At 41.1% G+C, this 15218-nt stretch overlaps 1 protein-coding gene across 1 annotated transcript in view; it reads right to left on the reverse strand.

Moving 5' to 3' along the window:
• The window catches only part of LOC122573726, a 179497-nt gene that overhangs the window by 57484 nt on the left and 106795 nt on the right, over positions 1 to 15218 (reverse strand). The window contains exon 5 of the mRNA XM_043740486.1: positions 5728 to 5837. Coding sequence (XP_043596421.1) covers positions 5728 to 5837 — 110 coding nt within the window. The remainder of the gene's footprint in view (positions 1 to 5727; positions 5838 to 15218) is intronic.

The following is a 15218-nucleotide window of genomic DNA, read 5'->3' on the forward strand; positions in this document are numbered from 1 at the left end:
AATAAATCGGAGGAATTTAATATTGAAAAAGCCACAATATTTATATGAAGAAGCACTGTTATAAAAGACACGTTTGCGAAAGAAAGACACTTTCCGGACAACCTAATACATGTTGTATACTATCGGCCATTCTTACTATTCTTTTATCACCGGTCTTTCTCACGGATTATTCCCACTCGTTCGTTCGTTCGTTCGTTCTCGTCCGTTTAATCGAGAATACGAGAATGAAGTTATTAAAGTGGTTCAAAGGCGAGAAACCACCGGTCGTTTCCTATTTCACTGTCTTCCTCGACTGATTGTCCCTTATAGAACAGATAAACGTGGATTTATCGCGACAGTTTCGCCGTGCAGTTGGATTTGCGGTGGCTCCCACCTATATTATCGAAACCGGGCTGGCCGATCTTTAGCAGCCGCCCCTCGCGATCAAATTTATCGCGTCGCCCACGCGCGACACTTGGATTTGTGGCTTTCAACGAAACGGTTACTACCCTCGCCAGTGGCTGCTCCATCCACCAGGTCGCTCCCCTTCTCGGTGATCGTCGTGGTCGACGTGATTTTGTCGCCGGGGTGGACCGAGAGAGAAAAACATCACGAGCACGTTTTTAGGGGTTGGAATTCGTAGTGGGAAAGGTAAAACAGAGAGCAACGCGTATTCGAATGGACTATTTACGTGAAAGGACGAACGAGATTATAGGGAAGATTAGACCTAGCGTAATCCGACCGAGGGAAGTTTGCAAAGGCGATAAACGACCTTGGAACACCAGCATATTTGGGTCGGTGAATTGGTCGCGGAATGGTCGTACGAATAAAAAGATGTAGTTCCATTAAAAATGAAAAAAATGATAGTCGCCTTGAAGCCTCGAAGACACGTTCGCTTGGACTAGGTTTGAGATCATCGCAAGATGTTCCTCTCGAAACGAAGTAAGTTTCGGTTAGAATGGTGTTTTTTGATAAGCAGTAGTTTAGCAGATAATTGGGCGATCCGCTTCAAACGGGACACCTGGATGATCTCGATGACCTCGAAATACGGCGTGCGAGTCAACGCTGCGAACTTTCCTGTGCCTTTTACCGCCGCTCGGACATAGTTTCTTTAGATATTAGATAGAAAGTCAACTCGTTGACGAGAGGCGACCATCTTTAACCGGTTAGTCGTTTTTGAAAATTTTGAAAAGCGTCTGCCTGAAGCGTGTCGTAAAAAGTAAGCATCGACGAGTATACTCGTCGAACGTAGAGTACGCGTAGCTGTTGTAACATAGAACGAAGAAGAGAAACGATCGTTTTATCTTTTAATTCTGCTACTGCAAATTACTAAATTGCAATTTAAACAGCAAATTCTAACTACTTTTCACGCAGTGTACTCGTCAAAAACAGCTACCCGGTTAGTGTTAATAAAACAGGAAAATGAACGAGTTACAGTATCCGGTCGTCTAATGGCAATGCCAGCGTGAAATAACTTTCAATGAATCTATTGACAGAGGAAATGTCGCAATATGTCTTATCGGCCTGCTCGTCATGTACATGCTAATAATTAGGGTCAGCAAATATGTATACACGTCCCTCACACGTAACCTAATAATAACCACGCACGTTCTTAGTTCTTGAGTTGTACGCAGAAGCGTGTTTGGTGGTACAGTACTCGTGCATAAATAATAATTAGACGTTAATAATCGAGTTTATCGTACACTTACAAAATCCAACGAAACGGAAATTACGTCCAACGTTAGCGACGTTCATCTGATCCAAACTATAGCCGGTTGATTTATTTTTTCTAATTTATGTCGAAGATGATTAGCATCGATAAAATTGAAGTTTACGTTTAGGTTGGTCTATGCAAAAATGCGGACATCTGCGAACATCTCCGAATAAGGTGCAAAAACTAGATTCGATCGAAGCTTCTTTGCGAATATCTCGAAAACGAAGGCCAAGAGCCTGGCAATATATTTCAAGGTCTTCGAAATCGGCGAGGTTTTTTCCTACGTAATTTTTTCTTTTTTTAATTTAATACTTTATATTCACAATTTGTCCAATTTGAACATTTGGTAGAATTTTTTAGCTGTTTGATTATCACGTGGGTGGCTACCCCCAGCGGGGTACCATTTTCGTGTTTGTTAGATTATATCCTTTGTGATTTCCCATGTAATTAACGAAATTTCTCGTATCAAATTCAACCTAATCTTTGCTTCATTTTGCAGATGAAAATTTCAATGTTCTATTTATAGTTTGTAGCGTTTCAAGGTATGAGAAACGTCTCTTTGAATTCTATGTATTACAACTTTTTAACTCTACGTATTATAAAAAAAGGGGGAAATAATGTTTCTCGCAATACAATTAGTTAAATTTACTATCGTTGAAGTCGCGATAGATTTCCACGTGTAATTACGAATCGAAGTAAATTCTGAGGGGAATAAACTGCAGTTTGACGAATATGTAAACGACGATTTTATCTTCTTCGAAGGTACGCAGAGCATCACGAGTTGCGAACGTAAAATTTATCGAAATTTAGCAAGTTTAACACTAGAACTGTCGATAGTTCACACGAGGCTATTTCTACCAAAACCAGTGAGAATGACTGGTCTTTAAAAAATACCTAACAATAGAACATTTTTATATTTATCGATTTATTACTTTCTTACGGAAGCAATTCCATGTTATGTAGTACATTTTTCGTATTATTAATCCATCATCACCCTTAAACGAGGCTTGACAAATTTATAAAATTGTAGAACCAGTCATTTTGACTGCTGTGGTACTTCTAGCGTTAGCATCTAGCGATCGATCCGGAATTTTCCTGATAACTGATATCGTCATATCGAATGATACGCAGTGAAAATTTGAAAAAGTTGTAGAAAGCGAGGAAGCTGGTTCATCGAGGTTCGATAAACAGATCGCAGCACCCTTTTACACTTTGCAAGTACCCAGTCATTTTCACTGGTATTGGTATAAGTAGCCTCGATACGAAATTATTTTCAGTTTGAATACATAAAATACAAAATAAAATTCATTATATCGTTCTTTTAGGTATCGTCGCGAAAGTCATTACATCATTGCGGGAAGAAGATATAACACGAAGTAGGAATATTAAAATAAAATTGTAAAACCAGTCGATTTGACTGCTGTGATAGTTCTAGTGTTAATTACTACGAAAATGTTGAATTTTCTTTTGACAAAAACAAATTGGTGATTCGTAGTGGCGTCAAGTAAGTAAAATTAAAATTGCGCGAATCGAAAATCCAGAGAAGGAGAGAATTAAAGTATGGAAATATTATCAATGTATTTACATATAACGTAAGAGACGCGTAACATCGAAACGTAGGAAATTTAATTACCGCGATAGAATCGAAATTTGATAAACGGAGGATTCGCAGTGATAGAAAATTGGCGGAACGTGGTTCTGCGTGATTTTAATTAATCGAAGCGAAGTGATAGTACGTGCGTTGGGGTTTGACAAGTTCAGTCTCTAGGAGAAAATTGAAATTTCATGAATTGGGGATTTAGTGTAGCGGCAAGTTGAAGGAACCTACACTGTGCTCTGCGACTTTAATTAATCGCAACAACGCGGTATACAGTGGTGTTTGTATTAGAATTTGACAAGTTTAGTTGTCGAGGAAATGGAAGTTCGGTAAACTAAGGATGCACGGTAGTTGCAAGTTGACATAACGCGTAGTACTGTGCATACCGACGATACAGGACCAAAGCACTTAATAAATTAGATTGATTTGTAACAAGAGAATTAAACTCATGAACGTATCATCCGATACAATAAATTAAATTAACCTAACGTTACATATTTCTCTCGGAATCATCAAACAAAACCGATAATTAACGAACGAAGGCTTGAAAAAGAATTAGCAATTAAAAAAATCGAAGCTTGGAAACAAAAAATTGAATTGCAAATTGAAACGTTCGAGCGGAAATTACAAATTTGTCGTCCTTTTTTAGTTCGAATCTCAACTACCATTTACGTTTTATAATAAAATTTAAGCACAACAACCGATACGATCTACATTTCCTTGCGATTAACAGATATCGATTTGACGGTGTAATTAAATTTTTCAAATTCACGTGGTTCGTTTAAGGCCACGCGCGTTTCTACTTCAACATTTCCATGAAATTACCTGTCACGAGTATGTAAAATTAATTATCGAGACTACGTTCCACGTTATTTCACGACACCCTAGACACTCGCAGTCCCGCAATATTTGATCTCTCAACTTACCTAATTTAAGGCTCCACCTAATTTAGCCTAATTTAATCCAGCCTCTTACATCCGAAAATCCGAAAGGCGTAAAATGATACAACGCTGGATAAACAGCTGACAATCTTGTTCCCACATGCGAATAAAATGAATTTCTTCACGGATAATACGATACAAAACACGGAGCTAATAATCGAAATCCTAATATCGTTCCATTCGTGCAACTCGAAACTCGAAATAAACGTTAGATGGAGAAATTTATGTCTGTTGTAAGTGTACCAAGCGTTACGTGATTTATGGGCGATAGCGTGCATACACAGGACACCGTATTCGCGACTTGTTCTCTCCAAGTTCGAAACTGTGCCGATTCCTGAAAGCATTCATTCGCTTCGGCACGTGTCACGCTTCGGACAGCTCGAGGATGGCGGGGTGGTAACATTATGCAAGCGGTCTGCTCTGCATCTCTTGCATCCATGCACGAACACACGCACACACATGCACTTGTCTCGGTATACGTTCGATACATCGGTAGATGCCGTCGCGTTCGACCCATTTTCCAACAATGCTCGACCCGTTTATTATTAGATGCGGAGACTCAGATACACAGCTCTGTCGAGCCGAGCCAGCGGAATAAAGACGACACGAGCACACACGGTTCGTATCTCGCGCGATCCTCGTCCACGTTACGTGTACCGATATACGCCGTGTAGATGTGTCCGGATCGCACGAACGCGCTGGCAAACCGATCGCACGTTCTGCCTTCTGCTGATTTCAATGATTCGAGAACCGCTTCCGTTACACGTCGTGCGCATGAATAACCAACTACGTATCTGTTCGGCGGTTGTTCATTTTCCGATTTGATTCACGAACAGAGTACGCGCCAGATCTTCGCAATGGTTGGATACGTCCAAGACGCGAAAAGTATTCTTTTTGAGCATTATCGATGTCAATAACTATTTAGAGTGGAAAATTGCACTTAAATTCCATACCGAAGTATTCAGCGGTTGAAGTATTTTCGCGGCCCACGGGACAGAAATCGTTGGAAAGTTTGCTGTCGAGTGCCACTACAATTCTCGTCGGCACGTAGAACATTTTCCAATAAAAAGATCGGAGCTTCTCGATTTTGCAACGTGCGCGTGTTCTCCGCAAAGCGATCTTCAATCGTATTTAGAAAAAGGCAAAAGCATGGAAATACTCGAGTCGTTAACCTCGGGCCGAAATAAAGCAAGGTTGTTGTAAAATCACGCGTTATGCAACCGAAAGAGGGTGTGCAACCGCGTCAGTGGATTCGGGGAGGAACGTGTTTACAAAAGGCGGACGACGGGGAGGAATAAGCCGTCTGCAAACACGTAGCTTCAGCGAAAAACTATGTCATAAGCGAAATTTCGCTGGAGTTTGTTAGCGCCGTCTTTCTCTCCGACGTACACCAGTAAATCAGAGTGTAAGAGAGGAAGAGAGAGAGAGAGAGAGAAAGGTAGAAAAGTTTTCGTCCGAGGAATTCCTTAAAATGCACGCTACGTTGCGCGACTCACCTTGCGACACGTCGGTACACCCGCGTTCTCTGCGTCGTCTTTTCGAATTTCCAGCTCTTCTCGTCCCGCCTCTGCTCTCCTTTTGCTCCTGTTTTACGCAGAAGAAAAGTCTGAAAACAAACGAGAGGACGAAGAGGTTAGAGGCGACGATATTGCACGCGCAACAGTTTGAACGATGCTTTCGTCGCAGGAACGTAGAAAGTTCGCGTTGCGTTTCAAAAAGCTCCGCGTTCGTTCTGAAGCTCAGTAGCGTTCGACGAGCGGATTCGATCGAACCGCAGTAGCGTAATCTCTTGCAGCATCAGTTACATTAATTTTAGAAAAATCTACTACTTGTCACGTCGTTCTCCTCTGGCTTTCTCGTACCGTCGCGCACGCGTCTGTAAACTACGCTTATCCGATAATCGATGCAACGATTTCCTTCAGCCATAGGTCGAGCATCTCCACGAACGAAACGCAGTGGGAAAGGAAGAAAAGATAAGGAGAAAGAGGAAATATTAAGGGGAGAAGAAACGAAGGTCAATTTCAGCGAAACAGTCGCCTCCGATTTCAGCATCGACCGATTCACGTCGTCGTAGATCATCGCCAGACGAACGCGACGTAGAATGTCTGTGATTCTAAAGGGGTGTGGAGAAAAGGAGAGGAACGAAAGAGAGAACGAGAGGAGAAGGGAAAAAGAGACAGGATGGAATCCTCGCAGGACCATCGCCGCCTCGCGACGTCGATCGTCGCCTCGTCGAGGCATGGGTTCAACGAGCTGGCTAATCGAAACCGCTTCTCGACTGCTAACTATACTTAACTCGAGGTGAAAGAGAGAGAGAGCAGACTTTGAGCAGGTCCATCATTTGCCCTCGTTTCCTCCTTTCGCGATTCCTCCTCGGCTATTATTCGCCTAATCTCGAGGATGTAAACGTACTTATCCTCGTAAGACGTCTACGTGACGTAGAGTATACTCGTCAGACACAGAGCGACGTGTGGCTGTTATAATGTAGGGTTAGTTGCAATGAAATGACCGTTTTATTTTTTTCCTTTTTTTACATGACGAGTATACCCGTCGGAAACAGCTAACCGGTTAAACGAAGCAGACCGCGAGTCGCCTCTGTTCGTTCAACGACGATTGGCTTACTTTTTTCGTGGTCCTAAATGAGAACCGGAATACTTCTTTTCACTATGTTTTTTTGTAAATGATTTTTCTTTAAATGAACGTTTTTTTTTTTTGTAGATTAAAGGCAAAAATTGACATGCACCTACGTTTTAAACGGAAGAATTTAATATACAAAAAGCAGCCGAGACATTAATGGAAGTTGCTGGCTAGAACCTCTCGCAGAAAACTCCATTTATTCCGTTCTGGAATAAAAATCAACATTCCCCGTTCGAGAAGCAAAGTACAAAAGACAGCAGATACTCATTTCCGTTTGTAATATCCACTCCACGAAAATCACACGATCTCTACGTGCACGTATGGTAACGTACGCACGCGTGAATGTATTCAACAGGAGAATACGCGGTACGTTTTCGCGGTTATTAATTAAGGGGTGGCACCAGGGTGTATCCGATTCGGCAGAAAAAATAGGTCACTTCGTTCTTCTTTTAGAAACTAAAACTTGAAATTCAGCGGGCCGTGACTGCGAATGGCTGCACGCTTCGACGGAAATTGTATCGAGGGAGACAAGAGCTTTTTACGGGGGCGAAGATGAATTTAATGGAGGCTTCTCCGACCTGCTCCGCCCATCCTCCACTTCGTTCCTTCAATTTCCTACATTTTCAAGAATGCAAGAGAGTCCTAACGTAATTGCACGACCCGTAACGAGGTCGAGCGACACTCGTGCCTGTTTTCTTCCTTAATGAATACGTTTCTCGATAAATCGCACGCTTCTTTCGCGCATAATGCAAGTACTTGCTGGTTGCTGTATATATGCGTCGAAACGATCACGAAAAGCATACGGTAGACATCGACTTCGTGTATTCAGACTCTCGCGGCTTACGTTTTCTAACTTTTGAATATTTTATTTTCTAATTCTGATCTTCCGATTCGAGGATCGTCGAATCTTCACAATTCCCGAGTTTCAGGCAAACGGAATTCTTTCACGTTCTATTCTCCGGATTATCGAATTTCGAAATTATCCAGTTGTCGAATTTTCCAGCTTCGAAGTGACTGAATTTCTTCATTTTCCAGTTTCTAAACATTGCTGCTTTGCAGCGATTGAATTTTTCAATTTTCCAATTTCCCAATTTCTAAACATTGCTGCTTTGCAGCGATTGAATTTTTCAATTTTCCAATTTCCAAACATTCCAGCTTTGAGGCGATTGAATTTTTCAATTCTCCAATTTTCAACTTCCAAACATTGCTGCTTTGCAGCGATTGAGTTTTCCAATTTCCCAATTTCCAAACATTGCTGATTTGCAGCGACTGAATTTTTCAATTTTCCAATTTCCAAACATTCCAGCTTTGAGTCGATTGAATTTTTCAATGTTCCAATTTCCAATTCCTAGAACTTTCAACTTCGAATTGATTCAATTTCCTAATTTTCCCAGTTTCCAATTTCTAAACATTCCACAGTTTTTAAATCATTGAACTTTCCAATTTCCCAATTTTCGAATTCTCAAATTAACCAACTGTTAAATCCTTCGATCTTTGAATTCTTCAAACTTCTATATTTGCCGAGTTTCAGGCTTTCGCGTTATTTCGCACCTTTTAATAATCCACCTTCTGAATATATTTCGAGTGAAAGGAAACTTCATTTCTGCGCCTGTACAATTATGTGATTCGCCGCACGAGTGGAAAGGGGTAACGTAAAGGTGTTTCATATCGAAAGCAAAAATGTCCAGTTCGTTCTAACGTCGGCAAATATGTAGCCTACTGTTTCAAATACGCGCGTTAATGATCTCGGGACGGCGCGCACACAACCACACGCTTCCTTTCTTTCATCCGCTGCTAGCCAGACTATATTATATTAAATTGCAATTTTTCCAAACTTTCTTACCCACCTTTTTTCTCACGTTATTTGCCTCGTTACAATATTCTACGTTATATCGTAAACTATTTAAATTTTTTACTCGCCACTTTAGGTTCGTATTTTTTGCAATTTTATCCCAATGTTTAAACCGCGTTCGAGAACTATTACTTAAAAATTTTACGTACGATAAATATTAGCTGTAGAAACGAATAATCCAGACTTTTCAAAAGGTTTATTTTACCTCGGTTTGAACCAACCATCGAATCGATTCGCCTGCTTTTTTAACATTTTTTTTCTTGGAATTCGCAAAGAATACAGCGACGGGTATGCATTTTGCTGTTGCCCCACGATTATTTTTCTAAGATTACGTTGGAATTTCCACCAAACAAATTGTCGTCTCGCCAATTTTTCAATGCTTAAAAAAGGAATTCGAATTATTCGTTCGTACGCCAAATACTCCAACGAGCACTTTCTCGCGATCTTCGTCTCAGTGAAAAATACACGTAGAAAATTGTTAAAAATATTGGCAAACGAATTATGAAATAATAAAAATTCTAGAACGAACGGTATCGACAGTCTACGTAATATTTTCAAGTAGAATTTTAAAAGTATCAATTTCTGCGTGCGGGGGAACGAATCTCTTTTAGATACGGCGAGACAGGTGTATGAAACAAGAAAAATGAACGAAGACGTATACGTTCATTCATAAAAGCGGTCATCAAGCTCGACAGGAACAGCGGGTTTTACGCGTCTGCAAGTCGCGTGACAATAAGGCCGTCTCGTCTGTTTCTTTTTTCAGCCGCTTGATGGATTGTTACGCGAAGTGAAGTGATGTATTAGCTGCTACCACCTGATACTTTCCTTTATTTATCACGTCTCGATAAACAGAATAATACGCGCAAGTATAGTGAAACAAAATTTCAGACGTTTGAACTTCCGAACTTTTAATTTCTCAAATTTCAAAAGCAAGCAAATTCACGACTTTTTCAAACTTACGGATCGTCAAACTTTCGAGTACCTGAATATCCAAATTTTCTGTCCCTCAAATATCCGATATGCAAGTTTGATTCCCGAACTTTCGAGTTTCTCAATTCGTCGGTTGTCAAATCCTCAAGCTGCCACTTTTAAATCTCGAAAATCAACAAATTTCAGATTTCACGAGAACAAAAATACCTTCGCGAAGAAGAAACATCTTCCTCTCTTCTTCTATCTTATTCTATCACAATCGAAGATAAGGATAGCGCTTGCAAAAATGTCGAAACCTTTCGGAATTTATTTCACGTTAAACTGAGAAAGAGGAAGGCGAACGATACAAACTGCAAATTGAGAAATTAGCGTATGTAATTATTTAGCAATTTAAACAAATCTATAGGAATATCGATAAGAGAATACAAACGACTGGGCGTTGTTTATACGAAGATTCAGATCTTTTCTCAACGTGCCATTGGAATAAGCGCGGAGATAGCCGCATTTGCGCGCGTACTTCCGTGCTTTCGCTTATCGTCCCGATCCAAGTTTTCCATCAATGCCACTCACCCGGTTTGTTGAGTTTGTAACGTGTTAATTCAAGACGTGTTCGCGTGTCATGCTTTCGTGACATAGAATCTGATAGGACATCTATTTACCTGATCGCTTATGCGGCCGATTAAACGATCGTTGCAAGCGCTGAAAGCCAAAAAGCGTCAATATTCTCCGCGATCGCGGATTATCGCGCTTGCACTGTGAAACCCGACGACCTGAATCTTTGATCATTCGCTTGTTCCCTATTCCAGATTCCTTGTTCCAGACGCAAACAAAATTTCTTCTCTCGCGATACAAAGTCGATATTCGTATCTACTGGGTTGGCAACTAAGTGATTGCGGGGTTTGTCTTTGCCAACTAATGACAAAATCCGCAATCACTTAGCTGCCAACCCAATAATTTTTGCTTTTTAGAATCGGTATGTTTTCAAAAGAAATGAATCGTCTTTTAAAGAAATTAATTCTCAGCCTTTTTCGAAGACTCGGTACATAGATTTCTCGAGAACAAAGGATCGTACCGCGAGATCCTCTTCAGACTGTTTCGCCATCGACCTAAACCATCCATTGCGTATGCAGCCAACTCGCTCGAAATTCCGCAGTTCTCGCTAATTTCTTGCGAGCAGCAGTCGAGTTTCGCAGGATACTGAAAGACGCGTGAATCTCGCGAGATGCATAAAAATTGCAGTGTCACTTCTGGCAACACAAACGAGTGTTCCTCGGCCTAAATGATAGCCTATTAATTATTTCGCGGTACAGACTGGCGAGTTTGCCCAAATGTGCGGCAAGTTTGCTGCCGTCTTGACTCTGGCAAGAGCTTCCGGCGATTTCTGCTAACTCGGTAAATTCACCAGCCACGAGATCTTCGGCCGGCCGTGCGCGTTTCAACCACCTCGAGCAACTTTGCCGCGTTTCGTCCACCTACGAATTCTCTCTGCGACGTACATCGTCGGGCGAATCGCCTTTCGTCTCCACTTTCTCCATTGTTATCCGTAGTTTCGCGCAGTTTCCTAAGTTTCCGGACTTTGCGGCACGAACATCGAACGGGCTTTTCCATCCCGAAGAGTCGCGCGATTCCAACCACTCGGCAAATCACGAGGTTTAGACAATTTTAAAATCACTGGGAGAGTTAAGGAAGAAATTCGTGTTTCTTCATTTATGGATCTTTCCTGCGAAGACTCTGCTCGAACTTGGTGGCAGAAATTTCGAATTTCTACGCAACCCGATCGATCTTCCAAAATCTGATAGGATCCCGATTACCGTAAAATTGCAGTCTACCGTGAAATCCTTTGGGACTAGTCCTGCTCGCAATGCGATAGAAATCGCGAACATCTACGCGAAGCGATCTTTGAAATACCCACAAAAATCAGGCTCCCGTGTAACTCCAATTTATAGGAAATTCACGAAACAGAGCCATTAACCGTTTCGTTGCTTTTCGCGAGTATACTCGTCGAGAACAAATGGCAATATTTTGCGATACGACGAGCCCTGTCGGTAATAAAATTCAAAAATAAGACGGTCATTTGGTTACAACTTCGTTCTGCGTTATAACAGCTCCGTCTTCGACGAGTATACTCGTCGTCGCTTACTTTCTGCTTCTCAAAATTTTCAAAGAAATCGCGACAGCTAGCTGGTTAACGATAGATGTCCAAGACGACACTGATTGTCGCGCGATCGATGAATTTGTTAAAATTTCGAACGTTAAAAATTTGTGGTTGAAAAATTTGTTGCAAAAAGGGAAGAGACGACTAATATTCAAAATGACGCGCATTTGATAATTGGCCTTTTGCACGTTGTACTCGACATCGGTGTAAACAGGACGCGAAGTTCGCAGTTTCAGTCCGACAAGGGCGGTAGCCTCAAAGTGTCATAAATAACATTTCCCACGTTCTGAACATTCGGTAAGTTAACGCAGCTTCCTACGAGCCAACCTCCAAACTAACTAACTTAATTAGCCTGCCACCGACCGACCACTTAACTTCATCAAGCTACACTGTTGATCCGCGCGTTTCTGCACGCAACTTTAGCCGAAACTGCCTCGTTGTTATACCGGCCAGACTTTCGGATTATTCCACTTAATTGCAGCTCTTTGATGGCCAGTCGATAGAAACGTCGCGCATTGTTCGTTAGAAAAGCACGTTCGTCGAATGTCGGAATTTTTACATTAACACTTTGACCGCCACGTTGGTCATATATGACCCAGCCACGGTTTCTCCTGTGACGCCACAGTGGTCATTGGTGACCAAAGCGCTCGAACTTTTTACAATTGCAAAAATTGAATGGAAACTGACAGTCTGGGAATTTTGAATATAACCGGTAGATAGAAGATACTTTGAAACAAAAGGTGCCCCATTAAACAATTAAAAATTTTTATTAGAACATTAATAAAATAAAAAATGAGGACAAATCTTGCGTCTAACGGTGCACTGTGTTTGCATGCATATCTTTGAGGGGTCTACGAATATTATTATAAACACAGCTTAGAAAATAATCGTGAATGCTGCTTTATAATCGTATAATTGAAGTTAGAAGTGTGCACATACTTTACTACTATACATAGAACGAGCAAATACCGTTTACTAACATCTTCTACACGTTTCAACGATATATTCTGCACATTTTGCTTACGACGAAACAACGAATGCGAATAGCTTGTCGAAATAAACGAGGCCTTGTTATAATACGTCGTTATCAACAGTTAACAAGGCGCCACGGTGATCATTGGTGACCGGAGCGCTCGAACTTCTTACAATTGCAAAAATTGAATGAAAATTGACAGTCTGGGTATTTTAAATATAACCGATAGATAAAAGATACTTTGAAACAAAAAGGGCCCCATTGAACGATTAAACATTTTTATTAAAACATCAATAAAATAAAAAATGAGGACAAATCTTGCGTCTAACGGTGCACTGTGTTTGCATGCATATCTTTGAGGGGTGATCTACGAATATTATTGTAAACACAGCTTAGAAAATAATCGTAAATGCTGCTTTATAATCGTATAATTGAAGTTAGAAGTGTGCACATACTTTACTATTGTATATAGAACGAGCAAATACCGTTTACTAACATCTTCTACACGTTTCAACGATATATTCTGCACGTTTTGCTTACGACGAAACAACGAATGCGAATAGCTTGTCGAAATTAACGAAGCCTTGTTATAATACGTCGCTATCGACTGTTAGCAAGGCGCCACGGTGGTCAGCCGTGACCACCAATGAGATAAACGGTCCACTGGGGAAGAATATCGTCTTACATCGTCAATTTATTATAATTTTGCCATTATATGCTTGGAATAATAAAACTACTCCCGTGGCGTCCTCAGCGAATCATGTGATTTCTGCGTGGCAGTGAAAGTGTTAACGGGGTGTATGTAGACTTTTACGACTGACTGTATTATCATATCGCGGCAGAGGATCATCTCCGCTTCGCAGAAACCAGAATAAAAGAAACTAACAACGTGGAGCACGAGGATTTTAAAGAATATTCCGCGGAATATGAAAGTTTGCTGAAACGCCGAATTCGAGACGTTTGAACGAAACTTCCTTCCATTCCATAATCCTTGGATATCGGTTTTTTATTCAATAGCCGAGATCTTACCTGCGGTATTTGCGTTCTTCGGTGAAGAAGATATAGTTCGCGCGAAATACACGTGGTGCGTCGGTCCCAACGCCGATCGCGACTACACTTTCACTTTGCAAAATGTAATCACGACTCGTTCTTTTGTATCTCTAACGATTTTACCATCTTTACGTCCTCTCCATATAACGCGTCGATCGTTTGCTATTTCCCTCCAACGGATTTTCCGATTATATTTATATTTTATTTATTTTCATTTATATTATACATTTTTAGATTATATAAAGGAAAAGTTAGACACGGAATAAGATTTGCTACGAGGTAAGGTATTAGCATCGTAAATCCTGAATTACGTAGTCGTCATTTCCACCGCGATTTTTATTCCAAATGCTTGAAAATTCTGTCGTCTCGTACGTTCTCGGTACGAAGCATTTCTCGCAGCCGAGACTCGAAAGAAACGACGCCTGTAAATCCCCCGACAATTGCTAATTTTTTAGCCACCTACTTTTCCACTAGCCCAGCTGTTCTATGACTTGGCAACTAAGTGATTGCGGATTTTCTCATTGGGTGGTATTGATAAAATCCGCAATCACTTAGTTTCCAACCCAATAAATGGATCGATCATTTTTTACGGTCAATGCCAAGACGAATTAGCATATTTTAAGAATTATACCGTCGAATCCACCGTATGGCCTCTGCGCGTCCATCTATGGAAAATATTTTCTGTACGACGAGCCCTGCTGCTAATAAAATTCAAGAATGAACTAGTCCTTTCGTCACAACTCGTTGAAGTGGTCATCGCCACTTCTGAGGAAACTCTACATCTGGTGTTTTTAGTTTTCTCAAGCACTGAAGCCATCGACAGCGTATAGACGATAGACTGGGACGAAGGCAGACCATAGACAGTAGACAGGCAACGATGGTGTCACGTAAAATTTATTGATCGTTGATTTTGTCAATACCACCCAATGACAAAATTCACAATCACCTAGTTGCCAATCCAATACTACGATATGACGTTTCGTTGTAACGTCTACACCTAATTAATATCTAAGTAAATAAAACGCAATTCAGTTAACACATAGACAAATACTCGCGCAGATGCGGAGCACGTCGTTCACGAGGAATAAAAAATTCCCTGTGACCCGTTCTCGTTTTTAAAGCAAATCGTTGGGTCGCGAAAAGCGAAGCGAAAGAGGCGAGGAAGACGAGACGAGTTGCAAAAGAAGCAGGAGAAAGCTCGATCTCCAATTCCTTTTTACGCGAACCAATACGAATTTTACCCTAGTTTACTTTTCAATCCACAAATATATTTCTTCGCGCGGTGCCACGTTTCCAGTGGAGAGAGCAGCTAGAGATTCATGAATGAAAAATACGGTCGCATGAATCGGTGGCTGGATCGAGCCCATGGGGAGGCTGTGCCGTGTTTCCT

Source organism: Bombus pyrosoma, linkage group LG12, assembly GCF_014825855.1.
Source record: "Bombus pyrosoma isolate SC7728 linkage group LG12, ASM1482585v1, whole genome shotgun sequence".
Classification (NCBI taxonomy): domain Eukaryota; kingdom Metazoa; phylum Arthropoda; class Insecta; order Hymenoptera; family Apidae; genus Bombus; species Bombus pyrosoma.